The 26794-nt window shown below is 42.2% G+C and overlaps 1 protein-coding gene across 1 annotated transcript in view; it reads left to right on the top strand.

The window, feature by feature from the left end:
* LOC129823981 (la-related protein 4B-like) overlaps positions 1–23948 on the top strand; it is a 46813-nt gene extending 22865 nt beyond the window's left edge. The window contains exons 3-17 of the mRNA XM_055883180.1: positions 2730–2883; positions 8742–8909; positions 10020–10098; positions 11418–11554; positions 11807–11910; positions 13369–13479; positions 13754–13807; positions 14121–14333; positions 14610–14719; positions 14965–15237; positions 15543–15570; positions 15939–16109; positions 16336–16499; positions 16816–16924; positions 17647–23948. Coding sequence (XP_055739155.1) covers positions 2730–2883; positions 8742–8909; positions 10020–10098; positions 11418–11554; positions 11807–11910; positions 13369–13479; positions 13754–13807; positions 14121–14333; positions 14610–14719; positions 14965–15237; positions 15543–15570; positions 15939–16109; positions 16336–16499; positions 16816–16924; positions 17647–17970 — 2199 coding nt within the window. The 3' untranslated portion in view covers positions 17971–23948. The remainder of the gene's footprint in view (positions 1–2729; positions 2884–8741; positions 8910–10019; positions 10099–11417; positions 11555–11806; positions 11911–13368; positions 13480–13753; positions 13808–14120; positions 14334–14609; positions 14720–14964; positions 15238–15542; positions 15571–15938; positions 16110–16335; positions 16500–16815; positions 16925–17646) is intronic.
* The last annotated feature ends 2846 nt before the right edge of the window (positions 23949–26794 follow it).

Raw genomic sequence — 26794 nt, forward strand, 5'->3', positions numbered from 1 at the left:
CACCCAACTTATTGTGGGAAGCTCGTGGAAGGCTACCTGAAACGTTTAACCCAAGTTAAACAATTTAAAGGCAATGCTACCAAATACTAATTGTATGTAAACTTCTGACCCACTGGGAATGTGTGATGAAAGAAATAAAAGCTGATGTCAATAATTCTCTACTTTTATTCTGACATTTCACATTCTTAAAATAAAGTGGTGATCCTAACTGACCTAACACGGGGAATTTTACTAGTATTAAATGTAATTAATTGTGAAACTGAGTTTAAATGCATTTGGCTAAGGTGTATGTAAACTTACGACTTCAACTGTACGTTCTTAACCATTCTCATAGTTTCAACACATTATAAATTAAACATTTTGGCAAAAATTATATTATTGATCAGCTATGACTTCTCAAATCAACCAGTAGTTAAATTAGCAGTTTTAGCTCCAGGTAAATGTTGCTCTTCAACCCTTCCTGGACCTGCGACCAAAAACAAGCTACGTATGTACAGTACCAAAACAAATGATCTGATTCGGTCTCTTCGCAGTAAAATCTTCAGAACTGTTATGGTTGTATCCTATATTTATAGAGTGAGAGATTTATATAGAGGGGGAGATATTTATATAGTTATAACATTCTATTGTTTGCAGGAATTGTGTATAATTTAACAATTCTAAGTTTTGAATCTAGCCTTGTTTTGTGTATCAGTACATCGACGATCTCTTCCAAACTATTTTGGAATCTGTGGCACAGCTGTCAATGTTTTGGTCCTTAAATGAAACTGGTATACTTTTACTTTTTTTAAAATTTATTCATCACAATTTGCTTTATCCAATTTTAGTCTTTAATGCAAGGCCGATAGACAAGTTCCTTATCCCCCTTTCACTTGTCTCTTCCATATTTTTGCAGTAATGCTACAATTAGTTGATTGTAATTTTGGGTAGAGCCGATATTTCGATTGCCCTGACAAGGGGCATAGGTGGTTGCCCTGTCAGGTGGTGTGGTTATGGGCGTGGTTGGTGCGGTTTTTAAATTGGTCTGGATTTAGCAGCGAAGAGACATGTTGCTAATTTCCTGCAAATCCATGAAATGTTTTCTCCTTGACTATGGGGTTTTCTAGTTCTCAAAGATTATATTCTTAAACAAAAAATGTAGGTAAATTAGCTTTTCTACATACTTTCTGTTTGTTAAAATGACAAAATCCAATCGCAAAGCTTTTTTCCATCCCGAAAATGTATGTTTTTGTGTGGTGGCAATAGCAGTGGTGGTGCGCATAAATGTATGTAAGTGGAAACACAGATTTTGTTTTGTGTGTATTGTGTTTTTCATGATGTCTTTGGAACTGAAAAGCAAACTATTTTCACCAGCATTTTCTCAGTCTGTTGCGCCACCTCGGACTAATACACTGCTCAAAAAAATAAAGGGAACACTTAAACAACACAATGTAACGCCAAGTCAATCACACTTCTGTGAAATCAAACTGTCCAATTAGGAAGCAACACTGATTGACAATAAATGTCACATGCTGTTGTGCAAATGGAATAGACAAAAGGTGGAAATTATAGACAATTAGCAAGACACCCCCAATAAAGGAGTGATTCTGCAGGTGGTGACCACAGACCACTTCTCAGTTCCTATGCTTCCTGGCTGATGTTTTGGTCACTTTTGAATGCTGGCGGTGCTCTCACTCTAGTGGTAGCATGAGACGGAGTCTACAACCCACACAAGTGGCTCAGGTAGTGCAGCTCATCCAGGATGGCACATCAATGCGAGCTGTGGCAAGAAGGTTTGCTGTGTCTGTCAGCGTAGTGTCCAGAGCATGGAGGCGCTACCAGGAGACAGGCCAGTACATCAGGATACGTGGAGGAGGCCGTAGGAGGGCAACAACTCAGCAGCAGGACCGCTACCTCCGCCTTTGTGCAAGGTCTCCTGGTAGCTCCTCAATGCTCTGGACAATACGCTGACAGACACAGCAAACCTTCTTGCCACAGCTCGCATTGATGTGCCATCCTGGATGAGCTGCACTACCTGAGCCACTTGTGTGGGTTGTAGACTCCGTCTCATGCTACCACTAGAGTGAGAGCACCGCCAGCATTCAAAAGTGACCAAAACATCAGCCAGGAAGCATATGAGAAGTGGTCTGTGGTCACCACCTGCAGAACCATTCCTTTTTTGAGGGTGTCTTACTAATTGCCTATAATTTCCACCTTTTGTCTATTCCATTTGCACAACAGCATGTGAAATTTATTGTCAATCAGTGTTGCTTCCTAAGTGGACAGTTTGATTTCACAGAAGTGTGATTGACTTGGAGTTACATTGTGTTGTTTAAGTGTTCCCTTTATTTTTTTGAGCAGTTTAGATAACTAGTAATCCCAGAAGGGATTGTCTGCTTGCAAAGTAGTGTCTTCATAATGGAGATCAGCTTTGTTTGTGTGGGGCTGTACTAAGATGAACTTGTGGCCATTGTCTATTTGCACATTGCTATTTGTATGGTCACACTACAAGCAGGCAAAGTTGACTGGCAGGGCCTTAAAATAGGAATGAGCAGCTGACAAACTCCTAATGTAGGTTACCTTCTCATTCTTCCCTGATCTAGCCTATATTCCACTATGCTTACAGTATGCCTAATTCTGTACTCTGGTGTTGTTGTTGAGCATTACCCCATCTACGTTCCTTTTGTCTGCTGAAGTGTGGAGGCCTACCTGAACTCATGTTTATAATACTATCTTGTCTCCTGAAACAGGAATCTGCCAAGGTTTCTGACCTGAACCCCAATGCGAAAGCATGGGCCAATCACATGCTTAACCTGGACACCACCACTGGGACTGCGGATACACCTGCTTTCCAGCCATGGAAGGACGGCTGTGTTAGCAGCTCCGCTGACCCTGGGCCAGAAGGTCAGCCATTTTAAGGAACGGATGAGAATAGTCCTTCTGTTACCGTGTCCCTGTCTGAGTCTCAAATGGCACCCTATTCCCTATAAATGGGGACAAATTTTTACCAAAACAGTGCACTATGTAGGGAATATGGTGCCATTTGGGACGCATCCCCATGTCGTCACGGCACATGCAGCCAGGGGTGAATCATTGTTATCAATTTAGAGGGAGAGCTATGAATATTACCAAGCTATCCTTCCATCTAACTCATGAGCATAATCACTTATTTTAATGTGCGGAAGTTAAGATTAGCCAAGTTTAGCCGCTGTGGCAGTTAACAAGGGAATGGTGGAGACATGGAAATTATCAATTAGTTTTATTCTGATTGACACAGCTTTTTATTTATTTTATTTAACCAGGTAGGCCATTTGAACAAGTTCTCATTTACAGCTGCGACCTGGCCAAGATAAAGCAAAGCAGTGCAACATAAACAACAAGGAGTTACACAAACAAACGTACAGTCAATAACACAATATAAAAATCTATGTGCAGTGTGTGCAAATGTAGGGAGGTAGGGCAATAAATAGGGCATAGAGGTGCAATATTTGCAATTTAGCATTAACACTGGAGTGATGTGCAAGTAGAAATACCGGGGTGCAAAAGGGCAAGAGGACAAGTAACAATATGGGGATGAGGTAGTTGGGTGTGCTATTTACAGATTGGCTTTGTACAGTGATCGTTAAGCTGCTCTGACAGCTGATGCTTAAAGTTAGAAAGGGAGATATAAGTCTTCAGCTACAGTGATTATTATAATTTTTTTGCAATTCGTTCCAGTTATTGGCAGCAGAGAACTGGAAGGAATGGCGGCCAAAGTAAGTGTTGGCTTTGGGGATGATCAGTGAAATGTACCTGCTGGAGCGTGTGCTACGGTTGGGTGTTGCTATGGTGACCAGTGAGCTGAGATAAGGCGGGGCTTTACCTAGCAAAGACTTTATTTTTATTTCACATTTATTTAACCTTTCTAGCCCAGGGGTTCCGCTGAAAAGGCAGCGTGTGAAATTCAAAAATATTTTTTACAAATATGTCACTTTCACACACTAACAAGTCCAATACAGCAAATGAAAGATAAACATCTTGTTAATCTACCCATCATGTCCGATAAAAAAAAAAAATTGTTTTACAGCAAAAACACAACATATATTTATGTTAGATCACCACCAAATCCAAAAAAGACAGACATTTTTCCCAGCCAAAGATAGTCACACAAAAGCAGAAATAGAGATGAAATGAATCACTAACCTTTGATAATCTTCATCAGATGACACTCATAGGACATCATGTTACACAATACATTTATGTTTTGTTCGATAATGTGCATATTTATATCCACAAATCTCAGCTTGGCTCCATGTTCAGAAATGCCTCCAAAATATCCGGAGTAATTACAGAGAGCCACGTCAAATAACAGAAATACTCATCATAAACTTTGATGAAAGATACAGGTTTTACATATAATTAAAGATACACTGGTTCTTAATGCAACTGCTGTGTCCGATTTTATTATTATTTTTTTAAATATATTTTATTTTTTTTAACTTTAGGAAAAAGCATATACCATGCAATAATCTGAGACGGCGCTCAGAAATACACAACATTTCTCCTGTTGTGTATTTCGTATTTCTGTTGGAGTCAACAGAAATTACATCATAAATATTCCCTTTGATGATCTTTCATCAGAATGCAGTGCCAGGAATCCTAGTTCCACAATAAATCATTTTGTTCGATAATGTCCAATTAGCTACTACTTTTGCTAGTACATTTAGTTCACATGTCCAAACGCTGGCGCCGGTCCAGGCGAACTCAGTCAAACTTAAAGTTATATTCCAGGTCGAATAAACTGGTCAAATTAAGTAGAGAATCAATCTTCAGGATGTTATCATATATATCCAATAACGTTCCAACCGAAGCATTTCTTCATGTCTGTATAAGTAATGGAATCTAGTGGAAGGCGTAGGAAGTGCAAACTGATCCATATATTACAGGGAATTGAATAGGCGATGACTAACATCGACCCTTCTCAGAATTCTCACTTCCTGTTTGGAAGTTTGCCTGCCATATGAGTTCTGTTATACTCACATACATAATTCAAACAGTTTTAGAAACTTGAGTGTTTTCTATCCAATAGTAATAATAATATGCATATGTTAGCATCTGGGACAGAGTAGGAGGCAGTTCACTATGGGTACGTGATTCATCCAAAGTGAAAATGCTGCCCCCTATCCCAAACAGGTAGGCCTGTTGAGAACAAGTTCTCATTTACAACTTATAGATGACCTGGAGCCAGTAGGTTTGGCGACGAATATGTAGTGAGGGCCAGCCAACGAGAGCATACAGGTCGCAGTGGTGGGTAGTATATGGGGCTTTGGTGACAAAACAGGTGGCACTGTGATAGACTACATCCAGTTTGCTGAGTAGAGTGTTGGAGGCTATTTTGTAAATGACATCGCCGAAGTCAAGGATCGGTAGGATAGTCAGTTTTACAAGGTTATGTTTTGCAGCATGGGTAAAGGAGGCTTTGTTGCGAAATAGGAAGCTGATTATAGATACATTTTTTGGATTGGAGATGCTTAATGTGACTCGAAGTAGAGTTTACAGTCTAGCCAGACACCTAGGTGTTTGTAGTTGTCCACATATTCTAGGTCAGAACTGTTCAGAGTAGTGATGCTTGTCAGGCGGGAGGGTGCGGGCAGCATTTGGTTGAAGAGCATGCACTTAGTTTTACTGGCATTTAAAAGCAGTTGGAGGCCACAGAAGGAGTGTTGTATGGCATTGAAGCTCGTCTGGAGGTTTGTTAACAGTGTGCAAAGAAGGGCCAGATGTATACAGAATGGTGTTGTCTGCATTGAGGTGGATCAGAGAATCACCAGCAGCAAGAGCGACATTGTTGATATATACAGAGAAAAGAGTCAGCCCAAGAATTGAACCCTGTGGCACCCCCATAGAGACTGCGAGGTCCGGACAACAGGCCCTCCGATTTGACACACTGAACTCTATCTGAGAAGTAGTTGGTGAACCAGGGAGGCAGTCATTAGAGAAACCAAGGCTGTTGAGTCTGCCGATAAGAATACAGTGATTGGCCAGGTCGATCAATACGGCTGCACAGTGCTGTCTTTTATCGATGGCGGTTATGATATCGTTTAGTACCTTGTTCGTGGCTGGGGTGCACCCATGACCAGCTCGGAAACCAGATTGCATAGCGGAGGTACGGTGGGATTCGGAATGGTCTGTGATCTGTTTGTTAACTTGGCTTTTGAAGACCGTAGAAAGGCAGGGCAGGATGGATATAGGTCTATAAGAGCGTGTTTCCCCCTTTGAAGAGGGGGATGACCGCAGCAGCTTTCCAATCTTTAGGGATCTTGGACGATACGAGCGGTTGAACAGGCTAGTAATAGGGGTTGCAACAATTTCGGCGGATAATTTTAGAACGAGAGTGTCCAGATTGTCTAGCCCAGCTGATTTGTACGGATCCAGATTTTGCAGTTTTCAGAACATCAGCTGTCTGGATTTGGGTGATGGAGAAGTGAGGGGGGGGGGGGGGGGGGGGTTGGGCAAATTGCTGCAGGGGGTGCTGAGATGTTGGCCGAGGTAAGGGTAGCCAGGTGGAAAGCATGGCAAGCCGTAGATAAATGCTTATTGAAATGGTTGTAGATTTATCGGTGGTGAGTTTCCTATGCTCAGTGCAGTGGGCAGCTGGGAGGAGGTGCTCTTATTCTCCATGGACTTTAGTGTCCCAAAACCTTTCGAACTGACTGAGCTGGGCTATTCGTGGGGGCTATTCGATACTAATGCAGAACGCCACAGGATGTTTTTGTGCTGTTCAAGGGCAGTTAAGTCTGGGGTGAACCAAGAGCTATATCTGTTCTTAGTTCTACATTTTTTGAATGGGGCATGCTTATTTAAGATGGAGAGGAAAGCACTTTTTAAAGAGCAACCAGTCATCCTCTACTGATGGGATGAGGTCAATATCCTTCCAGGATACCCGGGCCAGGTCGATTAGAAAGGCCTGCTCGCCGAAGTGTTTTAGGGACCATTTGACAGTGATGGTGTGGTCGTTTGACCGCGAATACAATACACACGCAGCCAATGAGGCAGTTTTCGCTGAGATCCTGGTTGAATACAGCAGAGGTGTATTTAGAGGGCAAGTTGGTCAGGATAATATCTAAGAGGGTGCCCATGGTTAAGGATTTAGGGTTCTACCTGGTAGGTTCTTTGATAATTTGTGTGAGATAGATGCCCTCCGGGGTGTTAAGCATGTCCCAGATTATGGCCCCCTAAAAGTAAACTCTGCCCCCCCATCTATCTTCAATCAATTCACATAAGGTGTCCAGGATACAGCTGGGGGCTGAAGGGGGTCTATAACAAGTGGAAACGATGAGAGACTTTTTTTCTGGAAAGGTGGATTTTTAAAATTAGAAGCTCAAATTGTTTGGGCACAGACCTGGATAGTAAGACAGAACTCTGCAGGCTATCTCTGCAGTAGATTGCAACTCCGTATCCTTTGGCAGTTCCATCTTGTCGGAAAATGTTATAGTTAGAGATGGAAATTCAAGCTTTTGGGTGGTCTTGCTAAGCCAGGATTCAGACACGGCAAGGACATCAGGGTTGGTGGAGTGTGCTAAAGCAGTGAATAAAAAAAATAGGGAGGAGGCTTCTAATGTTAACATGCATGAAACCAAGGCTTTGACGGTTACAGAAGTCGACAAATGAGAGCGCCTGGGTTATGACAGTGGTGCTGGGGCCTGCAGGGCCTGGGTTAACCTCTACATCAACAGATAAGGGTACGGCTAAAGGCTATAAGAACTGGTCGTCAGGTGCGTTTGGAACAGAGTAAAAGGAGCATATTTCTGGGTGCGGAAGAATAGATTCAAGGCATAATGTACAGACAAGGGTATGGTAGGATGTGAATACAGTGGAGGTAAACCTAGGCATTGAGTGACGACGAGAGGTTTTGTCTCTAGAGGCACCATTTAAGCCAGGTGAGGTCACTGCAGGTGTGGGGGGTGGAACAAAAGGGATAGCTAAGGCATATTGAGCAGGGCTGGAGGCTCTACAGTGAAAGAAGACAATCACTAACCAAAACATCAATAGAGGAGGCATATTGACATTAGGGAGAGGCATGTGTAGCCGAGTGATCATAGGGTCCAGTGATTAGCTAGGCGAGTTGGAGACAGGGCGATTCAGACAGCTAACGGGCCGGGGCTAGCAGATGGGCCTCCGGGGGACGTCGCAACGGAAGAGCTGGTTGAAACACCCTCGGACGGTTACGTCGCAGACCAGTCGTGATGGATCGGCGGGGCTCCGTGTCAGCAGTAAAAAGTCCAGGCCTATTGGCAAAAGAGGTATTGTAGCCCAAGAATTGGCTCATAGACCTCTTCAGCTAGCTGGGAGATGGGCCTAGCTCCAGGCTAGCTCCAGGCTCACTGGTGCTTGCTTCGGGACAGAAACGTTAGCCAGGTGTAGCCACTCGGATAGCAGCTAGCTAGCTGCGATGATCCGGTGTTAAAGGTTCAGAGCTTCCGGTAGGAATCCGGTAATGTGGTAGAGAAAAAGCAGTCCGATATGCTCTGGGTTGATATTGCGCTGTGCAGACATCTACAGCTCGTAATGTTAAGTTATTTTTAGGGATTGCACTTTAGGAGATCTTATATTAACAGTAATCATATTTTTATGGTATCCATTTTTACATCTATATATTGACCTTGTCTCGATCAACTGATTCCTACTGCATAACGTGTATTGTTTTTCCAAGTTTAGACTTCACAGTAGCTCCTAGCTAATGTTAACCACGTGGTTGGTTGTCTCCGTGTTACTCTTTCCAGGCTGTGAAGCCAGCGAAGACGACGTGTTTGAAGGGACCCTACTAGCTGACCCAGATGAGCCGGTGGCGGTGTTACTGGCAGAGCCAGCTCCCATGGCTGCCACTGTCACCCTGGAGGGCTCCGACCCTGCTGAATACCCAGAGTCTGGCCAGGAGGAAACTCGCACAGGTGGGATCTTCATCCACTGGAGACAATTCATTTGAGTTGAGCAAAGCGTCTGTGAAAGTGATGCACAATTATAGAAATAAGTAGATGCACTTATCTCCCTGCATGTTTATAGACCAAAAAAAGCTGCAGATTAGGAGCTGCGTGGGTAGGGGTGTCTGTATCTTCAACTAGCAGAGGGGCGGATAGACAAGTTTGCGCTCTGTCCAGTTCATCTTTTTTCCTTACCCTCGCCCTACTTGTTAGATTTTAAGCACATTGATAGCGTGCTAGCTAGCAAACATCCTTGCCCTTTTATTTATCATAGTATTAGGCTAACAAGAGGCAGCAGCAATCTAAATGATCCGACCATAACATGCGAGGAGAAGTGATCGGATGAAATTATGTAATAAATTGAGTAGACGAGAAATACAGCTTTGCTCTATCCAATCAGAGCAGCAGGGTCAACGTACAGCCCGCCCTTCTCTTTACAGACATGAAAACTAGCCAGTATTTCCCAGCCCTGGTCCTCGAGTACCCTCAACAGTACACATTTGTATTGTAACACTGGACAAGCCACCTGATTCAACTTGTCAACTAATCATCAATCCCTCAATGAACTGAATGAGGTCTTTGTCCAGGGCTACAACATAAATGTGTTCTGTTGGGGGTACTGGTGGACCAGAGTTGGGGAACACTGATTTAGACCACGTAGCACCTCGCACTTGATTGAAAGATGCGCACGGGCACCTGAAAATAACTTTTTCAGATTGCGGATGAAAAATTGCCTATCTGTTACGATACTTTTTTGTCTGAATACTAGGCACACCCCTCATACAAATGGTATACAGAATTCACTGCAACATTGTGTTTAGAATATTAGAGATGTATGTCATGCATCAATGATTTTGTTTTGACTTTGTGGAGTTTCCTGTAGAACAGGTATTTTACGGTAATAGCCGACACGGTACTGCGTGTAATGAAATGAATGGTCTCATGTCACTATAGTGCACTACATAGGGATTAAGCTGCAATTTGGGACTTGGCCATTGAGTTGAATGAAATGAATGGTCTCATGTCATGGAAGTGACTGACTGAGTATTGGGTTGTCTATTCCCGCTGTGTGACGAGCAGGCAGTGAGACCCAGCAGGAGAGCCCTCAGGAGGACCTCCGGGAACACCTGAAGAAGACCCTGGAGTTCTGTCTTTCCCGGTGAGTAACAGCCATACTACACACTGGCTGTGTCACAAATTACATCTTATTCCCTGTATAGTGCACTACATTTGACCAGACCCAATAGTTCTCTGGTCAATGGGCCCTGGGTGAAAGTAGTGCACTATATATACAGGGGGATAAATGTCTCTTGATGCAGTGGATTTCCATCAAATGGATTATCTTTTTTCCAATTTTGAAAGGGACTAGAATTGGTCAAACTCGCAGTTTAATACATGTACAAAATTATCCTCTTTTCCTGAAAGCATGAGGGTCATGAAATTTTTACGTTAAAGGGGAGGTTAACTTGGTCCCAGAGAATCGATCTGTCAGTGTCAGTCAATGGATTTTGTCTTGTTGCTTTAACCCTTGTATATAGGAAGTAGGTTGCCATTTGGTACACAGGCATTGTCTACTACAATACAGCCAATAATGCAGCAACCATATAAACTACAGTTGAGCAGCACGGATGCTCAGCTCTGCCATTACAGAACACAGAACCAGCCAGACAGAACTTTCATTGACTCTTAGGGGAGATAGCTAGGGGATTCATTTACACCACAACTGTACCACTTGTTATGCTCTTCCCCATAATTGTCGATCCCAGGTTGTAGTTTTTATTTTTTACCTTTTCTCCCCAATTTCGTGATATCCGATTGGTAGTTAGTCTTGTCTCATCGCTGCAACTCCCGTACTGACTCGGGAGGGGCGAAGGGCGAGAGCCGTGCGTTCTCCGAAACACAACAACCTTGACACAATACCCACTTAACCCGGAAGCCAGTCGCACCAATGTGTCGGAGGAAACGCTGTACACCTAGCAACCGTGTCAGCGTGCATTGCGCCTGGCGAACTCGGGAAGGCGGCTCCACAGGAGTCGCTAGAGCGCGATGGGACAAGAACATCCCTGCCGGCCAAACCCCTCCCCTAACTCGGACGAAGCTGGGCCAATTGTGTGCCGCCCCATGGGTCTCCTGGTCGTGGCTGGCTTCCACAGAGCCTGGACAAGGACCAGGATCTCTAGTGGCACAGCTAGCACTGTGATGCAGGGCCTTAGACCACTGAGCCACTCGGGAGGCCGGGCTGTAGATTTTGTTGATGGTGATTAAGTGCTGCCCATTCTAGAATGCAGCCAGTAAAATTTGTTGCTATGATGACGAACAGCGGTCGCATTCTCATTAGTTCTATCTTCTGCCCTTTGTGGAAGGCTTGCTCTAAATGAAAGCTTTATTTCATGCTGTCAAATGTACTTGTGGCTGCTGTGGGGAGGGAGGAGTGACTTAGGCTACAGGGAGTGACTCAACTTTTTTGTCTTCTCTCAGAGAGAATCTGTCCAGCGACATGTATCTTATCTCTCAGATGGATAGTGACCAATATGTGCCAATCGTGACGGTAGCTAACCTGGACCACGTCAAGAAACTCAGCACGGATGTGGAGTTGATTGTCGATATCCTACGGTGTAAGTGACAGTCCTTTTCTTCTTTTTTTTTTATTTTTTACTAGACTTAATGTTTACTTATAGCATATTTTTTTTACACTATAGAGACATTGTTGGGAATGGAGGTTTCATTTTACTTAGATAATTTGTGTTATGGATTTCAGTTGTATCAGTTAACCTTGCTCTGTACAACACAAATTCCTAGCTAAATTTACAAGCAATAAGGTTTTGATTTTAAATTCACTGGACTTACTTATTTCCCTGCCTCCATAGCTCTGCCGTTGGTCCAGGTGGATGAGAAGGGGGAGAAGGTGAGACCCAACCAGAACCGCTGCATTGTCATCCTCAGAGAGGTCCCTGAGAGCACTCCCATAGAGGTATGTTCACTGGCTAGCCTCTGGCCAGGGTCCTTAGGGTTCTGTTCAAAAGCAGTGCACTAAATGGGGAATAGGGTGTTGTTTGGGACACAGATTCAGTTTGCTAAAGAAATCATGCATTTAGAATGATTTTATTTTAAACAATGCAGTACACTGACAACAAATGGTCAGTGGGTGATGTGGTCAGTGGGTGCGCTCGCCCCGAGACACAGGCAAGGCAAAGCCCCGGCCCAGATGGTTTTTTCCCCCGCACTTGGAAAAACCAAGTCCCACCCGACGCCCGGGCGGGCATAGAATTGAGCTACTCTTAACTGTCAGGGCCAGCACCTGCATCAGTGTTAAAGCCAAAGCATAAATTGTGAAACCAAAACATACAATAATCCCATCCCCACCCCACCCCTGATTGCAGGACCTAAAACATTTATACTGTACATTTGTGCATATAATTATTCTAACACTCATCTATTCCACCCTTCAGACATGCCACAGATCAACCGATCTTTCCCTATAAATCATCGTCATACAATTCTCCCATGGTGTCTCACTAGGGACTGGAACCTCCCCATCTGCAACATTTCTGCCGAAATTAAAAATACAAATAAAAAGTTTTACCCAAGAGCACAATGATATTTCCTGTTGACTGACTGACTGATCCTTCAAATCCACCAGCAATACAGTTTGCAGTTCTAACTGCCCCCTGATATTATGGCATAAGAAACCATGTACTACATTAGACTGTATCCAGTATGGTAGAAAGTGGAACAAAATAACAGGTTTTTAACAAGATAAGGTCATTCTAGTACAAGCTCTTATATGATTACGCTATATGTGTGTTTTAACCATGGCAAGGAAGGTCATTTCCTGTTTTGAGTGCGCAGCACATTATTCTAGCCTAATATTTGCCAAGAGTTGTTTTCCTGGAATGGTGTAAAAACCTGTCTCTGCGTCAATGATTCGTTTGCTCACCTTCCTCCTAGCCATGTTATAGACACCCTGTTGTTGGACTTTGAGAAAGTAATGGTACGTTGTTTTGTTTATGTAGTGTTTAGAGGTTTCATCTATTGTGCCTCATGTGCCAGTACCATTTCGTGCAGTGTGACAAATTAAAGGGTGACGTTTTTAGCAGTTCAAAACATTTGAATGGTGTTATGGTTAGTTATTTCAGTCTGAACTGCACTCCCATTGGGGAATATTGACTACATTTGAAGTTGATAGGGCCCACTCCTCTCGTATTTTGTTTATTACATAGGATAGAATTACATAGGATAAGAGGGAGGTGCTGAAAATAGCAGTTTGCTAGATTCGATCAAATGCTGCAGCAATGTGTTCCAGAGGCAGCAGCTTAGACCGCAAAACCACCCTAAGCCACAATTGGGGCCTATTCAGTCGACACCAGGAACTTGTTCACAGTATCGAAGGAGTTTTGACGTTAAGCTTGACATTTGCTCTTGTTTGCAGGAGGTCGAGGCTCTTTTTAAAGGAGAGAACTTACCTAAATTCATCAATTCTGAGTTTGCCTACAACGACAACTGGTTCATCACCTTTGAATCGGAAGCAGATGCACAACAGGTCAGAAACATTCAAGAATGTTGCGCTATTGTAGGATTTAGTAATGGTGCATGAAGCAACTTTTTTTCCTAGCACGTCATGTTTTAGGATTGTAGGGCTGGGTCAGTGAAACTGCCATGCTACCTGCCACTAACTGCCCTGCTATGGGTTTGGTGGTCTGGTGTACTATTGCTAGTTGCTACCATACAGTGTTTCATACTGGCCATGAGCTTACATTCGTGGTTATTTAAAAAATCCTGCTCTGTCTGAAGTTTTCATTTATCCTATTTTCCAGGCATATCAGTATCTTCGTGAAGAAGTGAAAACCTTCCAAGGGAAGCCTATTAAGGTAAGCTAATTAATTAGTGAACTTTAATTAAACTAATATGAACATGACCCATAAACTGTAAATTCTGGAGTATTTCCAAGTATGGTGGTTCAGAACCTTTTCCGTCAGCAGAGCAACCAAAACGAATGCTTTCCCCCCCAGTGGATAACATAATTCAATATGCAGTTGTTGTATGGGTTCATTTAGTGTTGATGTGACATAAGGCCTCAGACAAATGTAGCTTTTTTATCAAAATCTTTGTGCACCGCTTTGAAATGCTTACTTTGCTGATAGGTTTGAGGAAAAAAATATATTTTCTATTCTCAAATCTCAGGCACGGATTAAGGCGAAGGCAATCGCTATCAACACTTTTATGCCAAAGAATGGCTACCGCCCGGTGGAGGTTCACCCTTACGCTCAGCAGCAACAACGTTACACCTCCTACTACATACCTCCAGTGTACAGCCCTCAGCAGCAGTTCCCCCTCTACAGCCTCATCACTCCACAGGCCTGGCCAGCCACCCACAGCTTCATAGACCCTTCGCTGGTGAGGACAACAGGCGTGCCCACACACAACCTAAAATCTAGTTTAGGGTTGCAAAATTCCAGTAACTTTCCCAAAAGTCTGGTTTTCCCTCCTGATTTTGGGAATTTTCCAACTGGGATTTCTGGGAAACCTGGACATTTTTAGTTAGAAAGTTTCTAGGATTTTGCCAACCTACCACCCACAAGGCTACAATACAGGCCATTCCTAATTTCACTGTATAATATGCTACTAGAACTCGTGTAAAAGTCAATGATTTTGTGTTTCCTTTTCTAACAGGTTACCCAATTTCACAACACTCAATTTATCAATGGATTTACAACATCCCATAGTTTTAAACCAGCGACGTCTCCTCTTGCTGGTGTTAGGCACTACTCTCCCAGGAACAGGTGGGTACCCTGAGATTCACCATCTAATGTAGACAATACCAACCTGTGCCTGTATTCACAAAGCATCTCACAATTGGAGTGCTGATCTAGGATCTGGTCCCTCGTGTGTGTATATAAGGTTAAGCTGATTTGTATATACAGTATATCAGCACTCCTACTCTTGAGTCTTTGAGTATGGGCCCAGAATTCTAGATTGCTGTGCTTGTATAGATAGGATCTTCAAATATGATATTGTTTCTTTTCAGGAATCACACTCACAGTAAACCTCACCTGAGGCCCACAATACCCAACATGGATCAGCGCGGCACAGGGCTCCTGGACAGCCCCACCATCTTCAACTTCCCCACGGAGCGAATTCTGAACGGGGTACCGCGGGGTTCCCCCCAAATGACGCGCCTCCCGAGCCAGAATAGAACCAGGTTACCCCCCTCCACCATGACCTACCCCAGGAGAGACATCAGTACAGGTCGTGTAGAGCCCGTCAGCACTGACTACTCACTGGGCATGGGCCGGGGAAGGTAAGGTATCCTCCACTATATGCATGATCATCACCACCATAGACCTCCATAGGCGGTTTCCCAAATGGTACCTTATTTGTTATTTAGTGCACAACTTTAGTCCCAGGCCCTGGTGCTCTGGTCAACAGTAGTGCACTGAATAAGGTGCTATTTGGAGCGGATTATAGTATTACAACAAAGTGAGCAAGGTGCTCACGTTTTGAATTGTTAAAATCTCTCTTATGCTAAGTTAGGCTTCAAATAGAATACAATTGTCTGTGAATTTTTCAAATGTTCTCTTAAAGGACAAATATTTATGGTTCTAGGAAAAAGAGGGACGACAACAAGTTTACAGTAAGTACATATTTTTTAATTTATCTCCTCTTAGACTTGTCTTTGACTTGGAGAAAGAGCCATCAGTGGTGCTGCTGCAAGCTTTTCAGGCAGTGACATCTTCTGACTGAATTTCAATTTTGCAGGTCTTTTGTACGTACAGTTGGCTGGCTTTGTGGGTGTCCCAAATGGTACCCTATTCCCTATATGGTGCATTAATTTTGACCAGACCCCCTATAGGCCCTGGTCAAAAGTAGTGCACTATATAGGCAATAGGGTGCCATTTGGGATGCTGTCTTTACTCTGTGACTGACTATATTTGATGCTGTTCTGTTGTGTAGAGAGTGGCTACCCAGTCTGACGGTGTTTCATGCTATTCTGTTGTATAGAGAATGGCTACCCAGTCGCCACCCCCTCCTCAGAAGCCCCCGTCCCCCAGTTTTGAGCTGGGGCTCTCCAGCTTCCCGCCTCTGCCTGGGGCCGCAGGCCACCTCAAAACCCCTGATGACATGTTTGAGAACAGACTGGCCAGCATGGTATTAGGAGCCACAGAGGACAGGGTCAGTATCTACCAACACAAGCGCTCATCTCCAGGCCACCATACATTGTGTCTCAAATGGCACCCTATTCCATATATATAGTGCACTACTTTTGACCAGGGAATATGGTGCCAATTGGGACTCAGGCAAGCTCTTATCTCCAAGCCAGCATACTCAATAACTCAGCTCAACATTTCAGCTTTGCCGTTAGTTGTATTGTTTTTCATGTCTTTTTGTATCCTTCCAGAATGTAAGCGTTGATGCCAGCTCTGCAGGTGCCCTCCCCTCAGGAGGACCCAAGGAGCCACTAAGGACGGTCACTTCTCCACAGCCCCCGAACCTCCAGCCCACTGCTCCCCTGAACCCAGGACCAGCCTCTGGCCCTGTCCGTGTTTCCTCCAAACCTGCAGAGTGAGTGTAGGACATGTTTTCCCTTCATGTAACACTTTGGATCCAACCACCTCCCCCACACACACACTATTTCCATCAAAATATGTAAGCATACCCCCACTAACATGATTTGTATAGAAAAACAGAACAGTGTGCTTTACATCTCATACTCATCTTTTGTCTCACCATTTCCTTGTCAGTGTGTGTCCCATTTGATAACGTGGAACACCATTGTTGTTGATGTCAACTGAATTTGTGTAGAGAGAGAGAACATAACTGACTTGGAAGCATTTCATGTCATTCACATCATTGTGTGAAATAAATGTTTGTTTTTCAGGGAAGTGAAGGTTCTGGAGGTCAATCAGGAGACTCAGGTCTCTATGGAGCGCATCACTACTGCTCTGTACACCGCTAGCAAATCTGTTCAAGTCAATGGTACTGCTACAGTAAGTAAGCTGTCTAAAGCATTTTAAACATAATCAGGTCCATTTTCCATATTATTAGCTGATAAAGATTTGTTGATAGTCATAGATACAGGTAACTGCCCAAATACAGGAAACTCCAACAAAAAGTGTCTTAATAGGGAGGCGGGCTACCACTAGCCAAAACAGCTTCATTCTTCAAGCGTCTGGAACTCTATTGGAGGGATGCGACACCATTCTTCCACAATAAATTCCATAATTTGGTGTTTTGTTGATGCTGGAAAAAGCGGTCTTAGGCACCGGGCCAGAATCTCCCGTAAGTGTTTAATTGGGTTGAGATCTGGTGACTGAGACAGCCATGGCACATGGTTTACATCGTTTTCATGCTCATCTGACCATTGACCACTCGTGCCCTGTGGATGGGGGCATTGTAATCCTATGGGGGCATAGCCATGGTAGCCAAAATAATGACCTGCCCAGTATTTTTATACATGACCCTAAGCATGATGGGATGTTAATTGCTTAATTAACTCAGGAACCACAGTTGTACGGAAGCACCTGCTTTTAAAATACTTTTTATCCCTCATTTACTCAAGTGTTTCCATTATTTTGGCAGTTACCTGTAAATGCTGATTTGTGGTCGGTAATAATCATGTTTTCTGGACTTTAATATGTCAAACCAGTGGGCATAGTCAATGTCCTATGAAATGAATCACCTACAAGTATGTGTTTTGGTTTGTTGTTAGGAACTGCGAAAGCCCTCTTACGCTGAGATCTGCCAGAGGATTAAAGACCACGCTCCGATACTACAGGCCCCTAAAGAGGCCAAACCAGCCAGCAGCGCTGCCTCCGCAGGAGAGGAGAAGAAGTGCACTGACGCAGCCCCAGGGGACAGGGGTGAGCCAAAGGTCACCCGAGAGACATACCCATGCTCCTCCAAGTCTGCCACCCTCGGCAGACCCCGAGAGGTCCGGAGACCGACCGGCCGGTGGACTTCACCACCCCCCCACCACCCAGGGAAGGGTGCCAGCAGCAAAGATCTCAACACTCCCCCAAAGTCCCCGCAGTAACCCCCCCCCACTGCAATCAAGTCAATTTCAAAACAAAAATGTGAGAGTGAAAGAAATCTGAAAAAGTCAGGGCTATTCAAATACAACCTATTCCAAAATCACCAGTCATTCATAGCATAGAGAGGATGCCTTTCTGGATCAGGGCTTTCAGACAATAGCACTTTAGTGTGCATATAGAGCACCGTTAATCATTTTTACTTATTTATTTTTGGAGGGTTTCTTTTTTTTAACATTTTTGTTAATCTGAACAGGTACTCCTGTTCAGATTAGTGGGATAAATTCATATGTCCAAAGTATTGTGAGGTCATCAGTGGAAGCCAACAACGGGTGAATGAAAGGAAGCAGATGAGGAACAGAGTAGCTGTTGCCATGTCATTTGTTGTGACTGTGAGGGGGTGTCTGTATGTCTTGTATGCAGTCCTGTTAAGTGGTGATGTGATTTCATTGCATGGTGTGACGATCACCATATCAGTCAGACAAGATGGCTGTGCCCCAAATGGTTATCTATGTAGTGCACTACTTTCGATCAAAAGTAGTGCACTACATATGGAATAAGGTACCATTAGGGACTTAACTATGATGTGTTTTACATATTTGTGTTCATATTCAAGGTCAACTAGTCCAGGCTCATTTTACGGACTTAACTAAAATCCTCAGAAGATGACTTACTTTCTGAGGGACTTCACCACCGGTGTCATTTATCAAAACTAGATTACCTTTTTGCCAACACGGAACACTTTATCTCGTTAGAACACCAGCATTTGAGGAGAATACATTTATTTGCATACTGGTTTTGATCGTTGGTACAAGTACTACTTGTTGCGTGCTGGTGGTTTTGAGAGCGCCTTAGACTTTCTTTATCTGGTATTTCTTGTGGTAAAGAACTACATTTAGTTGTTTTCTGTTGTCCAATGCAGAAGTCTGTTTCCTAGCCGTGTAAAGCACATTGCTAGTTAGTCCTCGTAGAGAGCCACTATCAGGGTCAGTAGAAATCTACATGCATTTTGATCTTGGAAAAAGCAGATGAGGGTCGTTCCAGCAATTCGGTGCCTTTTTGAGATGTGTAACTTGGTCCAATTTAATTTCTTCACTTTATTTTTACTTTCTGTCATAAAGAGCACGTAAAACTTAATTGACACGTTTTCCCATCTCAGCGTTAAATAAAAAATTACTATAGTAAGTGACAAAATAAGTTACACGGTTGACTGTCGCAGGGTTGACAATTTCATCTTAGATCAGCCGTGAATCCCATATTGAAAGATGGAATGGAAGTTTGTTGTGTGTAACAGGGAGTGGCAATTAATTGGCACCTTCACAAGCATTTTTAAGTTAACATTTCTAGCCTGTCTATCTATGGGTAACAGGGTTGACGTGTTATGCTTGACTCGCACAGTTTTCTACCACAAAACACCAGAAAATGGCAAAAGAGTAGAACCAGGTCACCTGCTTTTACACTATGATTTGACTAGATGTTCATGTTTCTTTTGGAGAAAAACATATTTAAAAAGGAATAGTTTAACTATATTAAAATGATAGTTTAGTTCACGTAACAGGTTTGACCTTTAAATTGAGGGACACATAAAATCACAAATAAAAAATGATCTTCAGATATGACTGTCAATGCAACAAATTAACTAGGGCTTTACAATGATAGGTTAAAATATTCCTCGAAGTCACGGAGGGATTTTGAATTTAGGCACTTTAACAAGTCTTCATTCATATAAAGAATTTGATTTATTGAATTCCCATGTGGTCTATATTAAAAGGCACTTCATTTAATATAACACACTTTTAAAATTCAATATTAGTGCACCATTTATACTTTAAATATCAAAGGGGTCCAAAAGTTAATCATTTCGTGGAACGACCCATAAATTCATCACATGGTGTCGATTGGTGCCTCTTGTGGACTATTTTCTTTCTTTACTATTTTGCTGTGAAACAAGCATGTCAGACTAGTTCAGCGGGCACGTACGTTGGCAATGGATAGGCTACAGTGGAGGCTGCTCCGTGGAGGATGACTCATAATAATGGCTGGAACGGTGCGAATGGAATCAAACACTTAGAAACCATGTGTTTTGATCTATTTGACACCGTTCCACTCCAGCCATTAACACGAGCCCGTTCTCCCCAATTGAGGTGCCACCAACCTCCTGTGCTCAGCTACTAGGAGTCGGCAGTAGGGTTTTGGCAGGGTGTAGTGACTTCATTCAAACAGTGGGATGTTTTATTTTAGATAGCTATGGAGCTAGCTAGAGGATGAACCTGGTACTTGCTACTTCAAATAATCTGGTACTGTACTTAGATAATAATACTTGATACATGTTGTCAACTAAACTTTGCACTTTGTTTTGTTTCTGGATTAATTAAGAAATCCATATTTTACCTACATACAGAAGCAAAAGGGAACCTAATATGGAAAGGTCTGATGGTCACATAAGTAAGCCCTTTACAATTTCAGCTATACAACCAATAGATTTTCCCCCTAAAGAATGAACTGTCTTCTTGCCATTTGACTTGTGCATTATTATTATGTTGTGACAGGATGATCAGCTTTCAGAATCTCTCAAATGTTGACTAATTGTATTAACCTCTATGGTGATAAATTCACACACGAGTTAAACTTTTTTGTTTAATGCCATGTAAATGCCTATAAGACATACTTCCGTGCATGCTGAGAATAACAACTTTAGGCTTGGTATAGTCATTTTATTTTGTGCACACAACCTATGGAGTCACACTAATTTTATTTTATTGTTTTGCTTTTGAGGTAGTCATTTGTGAAACCACTGGTGCGTGGTGTTTTTTGAAGCTGTTTTAGCTTCTTATTCAGTATTACAGTAGTTAATTGTAATGTGGGTGTACACCTTAGAGAATGTGTACACCTGGTGGCTCAAATGGGAAAATTAAGTGGAATTGGTTAAAAGGAAGAAGTACGATATTCTTTCCACTACAAATGTTATATTTGAAGGTAAACCATAATGCAGCCATTTTAGAAATAAGGTATTGCTTTATTCATTGGTGACAGTCAAAAGAGTAGTAAACTGGACCCTGTGAGAATGCAGTGAATGAATGACCTTTGACCTTTTTTGCATACTGTGAACCTGAGCAGCTTATAGATGAGTCCTTTCAGTTTGGGCAAGAAAATGTTGGGCAGAGGGGGCAGCACTCTTGGGTCATTCCAACTCCTTCCCCCTCACATACAGTAGAAGTGCCCCTGTTCACTGTAGGACTCTATTTATTTTTGGCATGCTTTTTCTCTTTTTAGAATGCCTTCTGTAGATTTCTCCTGGCTCTCCATACAAAAACCATATAGCTTCCAAATTCCCCTCTGTACTCTGCATAAATGTATAAGTAGAAAAAAATAACTCATACATAAGTGGAACTTGTGCACTTCTTTAGTGTCTCATTGACGTCTTCCTGCAACAAGGAGTTGAATACTCTGCTTAGATAAGAGGACTCATTTTGGAGAGGAGACATTGCCTAAGTCACAGAATGGCCTGTACTGATAGTCATTGCTGCTTTTGATTTTGATGCGTTTGATTTTGGTTTGAAGAAAAAAAACATCCGTTAGAGTTTGATTTTGAAAGACTGGGATGCACTTGGGTGGACAGTCTTTTTATTTATTTAAAAAAAATCTGAGCTGGTATAAAAGACATGATGCACCATATCTGCTTATTTATAAACCAATGCTGTTTATTCCATGAGAGAGCATAATTTTTTTTAATTTTAAGAAGAAATATACAATATACAACTGTATATTTTCCATCCAGTGTTTGAAAAACTTGAATTTTATTTAAACTTGAAAATGACTTTGCCTTAACTTTTATATGAGACAATGTAGAGTTTATTTCTTTTCAAACCCCAAAATGTTACTAAGGGTAACACATCTAAATGTTTAGTCATACCAAACATCACAGGTCTTACTAGGTCTTAAAGGACAAATCTAGCAGCATTCTTTGGGAGGGGTGGGTGTAAAATTGTAAGAAAATAATCTAATTTGATTAACCTTGTTTCTACTTCCTATTTTCAGTTTGTTTTGGGGAAATATAAATCCTGTAAATGCAAAATAGTAAATACTGTATCAAATATGTGCACTTTGAAGTGTGTGCTTTGCTTGTACAATTGTAAATAATCTGAAAAATATAGAGGTACCTTAACATGATTTAAAAAATATATATTGATCTTGTTGAAATATTAATGTGGCTTTTTGAGCTGGATGTAGGATAAAAACTAAATGTTGTGATTTGAATTTGGGGGGGGAAAGTATTCATTTTTTTTTCTTTTTTTCTATTCTGGTGTGAAGAATTGCGTCTCCCTCACTTTGCGACAGGGAAGGTTGTCTGATTGTAACTTTTTATATGTCATTCTCATTCCATGTCCTTGTTGTGTTTTTCAACCCCTGGTAGACAATGTTTTCTGTTGGCCAGCCTCTTCACTGTGCACAGTGAGAAAAGGGAAGAACCTACCTGTCGTACAAACACAAATCCTTAAATGAAAGCACAGTCAGTACTATTATCTGACGGACTGTGCTTATAGCAGTCTGTGTGATTTAGCCCATACAAGAATTCTTTATCACAGTAAAGCACATTTTTAAGCACAGGAACATCAAATCTTTCACACACAACCAATTTCAAGTCCATAGCAGCATACTGTATAATTCCAACAGACAAAAACCTTACATGTTTGGGGTGAAGGTGATTTAAGCATTGTTGATATTCTGTTTTGTTTTTCTTTTTTGAAGGTTTGTTTTTCATGAAGATGTACGTCAACTGAACTTTCGTAGCCCCCAGCACTAAACTTCACAAATAAAAATTCCATTGGTAGGCTTTTACCAGTGTTTAGACTCAAGTATAATAGTGTAGATATTTGTACACATTTCAGCAAGAAAATTAGTTTTCTGGCACATACTGTATAACATATACTGTGCATTGTCTTTTTATCAGTTGATCACACATGTGGACTGCATTTATCTGTGCCATTGATTTGTTTCAACCTGGCAGTTTTTGACTTGTACTTTAATTAAACACTTGACATTATATTTGTTACTGAGGAAGTGTAGCTGGTCTGGAAACTATAACTGGGAATAATAATCTGATACCACTGACATTAGACACAGTACTCATAGCAACCCGCATCTGATCTGGCTAATGAAGTATAGGTATGTACATTTTAAGCTAGTCTATACTAGTCTATGCTAGTAGGCCTTTCTAATGCAAAATGCTAATACTTTTGTCTTTGCAGATTGTTATCGGGCTGGGCACTGAGTTTGTTTGAGAAAGTGTTTGTTTGCGGGAAGTTAACCAAACACGAATGCAAAATTGACTGACGGTTGAAGTAAAGTAAACCAAAGGGTGATTAGCCAGCCAGGTGTGTGCAGCATGATTCTGTTATTGGTTTCTCTCCTGAAGATGATGGCACAGTTTACAGTACGAAAGTGTTTAACTTTTTCTTCTTTTGCGCACACTACTAAAGCCCTGTTGTAATGTTCGGGCTGTTCTTGTGTTACTGTGCACAGACAGTGTGTCTCATATCAAGCGGTCTCGTTCTCCCTGCTCAGTTCGCTTCTTTCTGTTACGTCTCACCAGTTTGAAAGTGCCATGTATTTTTTGCAAAGGTTGCAGCTTGTTGTAAATTTACTGTGTAAAGTGATGTTATAATGCACCAACTGACTGGAATGAGACTATCCAATTGTCTCACTATCAAATCACTGTGTTCAATTAACTCATTTTTACGCTAACAGCAGTGGACAATCGATGACTTGATGGGGAGAATAACCTAACGGTAACATTTGTTCATCGAGGTTTCTTTGAGGGCTTTTGATTTTTGTCTTAACTTTTCTTCCATTTAAGACTGGAATCAAGTGTACATGTCAACTATCGATAATTTAAGTTTCTCTTGTGTAATGATGTAAAACTGTCTAATTTGGAGAGAAAAAAATGTAGCTTATTGAAAAATAAAGATTTAGGCACTGTTAATGAGTTGTCTCGTGATTGTGGTACACACAATCTGGGGGTTGGTCCAGAAAGCAGGAGGAATGAGTGAGTTAGCCAGCTAACTCCTAAATATTGTGTACAAAACATTAGGGCATCGACTGACCAGACATCAGGTGTCTTTCCATTACATAGACTGACCAGGTGAATCTAGGTGATGGCTATGATCCCTTGATGTCACTTAAATCCACTTCAATCACTGTGTATGAAGGGGAGTGGATGAGTTAAAGAAGGATTTTTAAGTCTTGAGACATGGATTGTGTGTGCCATTCAAAGGGTGAATGGGCAAGACAAAATATTTAAGTGCCTTTTGAACGGGGTATTGTAGAGGTGCCAGGCGCACCTGTTTGAGTGTATCAAGATCTGCAATGTATCAAGAATGGTCCTCCACCTAAAGGACATCCAGCCAACTTGACAACTGTGGGAAGCATTGGAGTCAACATGGGCCAGCATCCCTATGGAACGCTTTCGACACCTTGTAGAGTCCATGCCCTGACGAATTGAGGCTGTTCTGAGGGCTAAAGGGGTCCAACTCAATATTTGGAAGTGTTCCTAATATTTTGTACACTGTAGACTTGAAATGGTACAATTGACTTAACAACCCATATCAAAGTTAATATTTTGAAATTAACCAGAAAATATAGGCATATGACTGTCAGCTTTCGTAGCTGGCTAAATTAGTCCTGCTTTCTGGGACACCCACAGCTTCTCTCTATTTATTTTCTAGTGCTGGATTTGCTTTCTCGCAGAAATTGCCTGGAATCCTGTTTTCTACCAGGGTTGGTTGTTTTTGGCCATCTCATTCAAACTGCACATGTTATAATGCCATGAGCCATTGTCCAAAACTAGAAAGGTGTTTCAGAAATTCCTTTTTTGTCTGGTTTTTCAGCAGGCAAGTTAACACACACAAAGCCATTGTCCATCCACCACATCATATCCAAGCCTACGGGAATGCTGTTCTGAATTTTCATGCAAAATACTAGCCACAAGGTGGCAACATATTCACACAAGGACATCTTGGAGGATTTGTTCCACAGCACACCAAAATCCTATTAGGGTAAGCCAGTGTATCACTCCCCACACACAACCATAGGCTTCTTCAAACATCTCATCGGTCCACAGTTTGATTTGATCCGATTGTCTTGCAGCTGCAGCCATTTTGTTAACAAGTAGACCTGTTCATAAGCAATTTGTAACCCCTCTATAAAAAGACTTCTCCAGTGGTAGGCTTTCTATTCAAGCACATGTTCCTCCCACTCTGTTTTCCATGTCATGGCTGTTTTGCATTTTATGGATGAGTCCCGAATGGCACCCAATTTCCTATATAGTGCACTATTTTTGAGCCCCCACCATAGGTCTCTGGTCAAAAGTAGTGCACTATATAGGTGCTTTTGGAAAGTATTTAGACCCACATTTTGTTACATTACAGCCTGATTCTAACATCTTAATAAATGTCCCCCCCCCCCCCCCCCATCAATGTACACACAACCCATAATGACAAAGTAATAACAGGTTTTTAGAAGTGTTCGCAAATATTAAAAAAGTATCGCATTTATCTAAGTATTCAGACCCTTTTACTCTCTGTTTTTTGTTGAAGCACCTTTTTGGCAGCGATTACAGCCTTGAGTCTTCTTTGGTATGATGCTACAAGCTTGGCACATCTGTATTTGGGGAGTTTCTCGCATTCTTTGCAGATCCTCTCAAGCTCTGTCAGGTTGGACGGGGAGCGTCGCTGCACAGCTATTTTCAGGTCTCTCCAGAGATATTCGATTGGGTTAAAGTCTGGGCTCTGGCTGGGCCTCTCAAGGACGTTCAGAGACTTGTCCCCCAGTCACTCCTGCTTTGTCTTGGCTGTGTGCTTAGGGTTGTTGTCCTGTTGGAAGGTGAACCTTCGCCGAGGTCTGAGGTCCTGAGTGCTCTGGAGCAGGTTTTCATCAAGGATCTCTTTGTACTTTGCTCTGTTCATCTTTCCTTCGAACCTGACTAGTCTCCCAGTCCCTGCCGCTGAAAAACATCCCTACAGCATGATGCTGCCACCACCATACTTCACTGTAGAGATGGTGCCAGGTTTCCTCCAGACGTGACGCTTGGCATTCAGGCGAAAGAGTTCAATCTTGGTTTCATCAGACCAGAGAATCTTGTTTCTCAGGAGAGAGTCTTTAGGTGCCTTTTGGCAAACTCCAAGCGGGCTATCATGTGCCTTTTTACTGAGGAGTGGCTTCTGTCTGGACACTACCATAAAGGCCTGATTGGTGGAGTGCTTCAGAGATGGTTGTCCTTCTGGAAGGTTCTCCCATCTCCACAGAGGAACTCTGAAGCTTTGTCAGAGGGACCATTGGGTTCTTGGTCACCCCCCTGATTGCTCAGTTTGGCCTGGTTGTTGCTCTGACATGCACTGTCAACTGTGGGACCTTTTTATTTAGATGCGTGTGCCTTTCCAAATCATGTCCAATCAATTGAATTTACCACAGGTGAACGCCAATCAAGTTGCAGAAACATTTTAAGGATGATCAATGAAAACAGGATGCACCTGAGCTCAATTTCGAGTCTCATAGAAAAGAGTCTGAATGCTTATATATATTTTTAATGCTAATAGATGAGCAAACATTTCTATATACCTGTTTTTGCTTTGTCATTATGGGGTAGTGTGTGTGTAGATTGCTGAGGATTTTTTACATTTAATACATTTTACAACAAGGCTGTAACGTAACAATGTAGAAAAGTCAACGGGGCTGAATACTTTCCAAATGCACTGTATATAGGGAATAGTGTAACATTTTGGGGTGGGCCTTGGTCTGTTTCCTATTAAAGTACAGCTGCTGAGAGTTCAG

The sequence above is a fragment of the Salvelinus fontinalis genome, chromosome 26, assembly GCF_029448725.1.
Source record: "Salvelinus fontinalis isolate EN_2023a chromosome 26, ASM2944872v1, whole genome shotgun sequence".
Lineage (NCBI taxonomy): Eukaryota > Metazoa > Chordata > Actinopteri > Salmoniformes > Salmonidae > Salvelinus > Salvelinus fontinalis.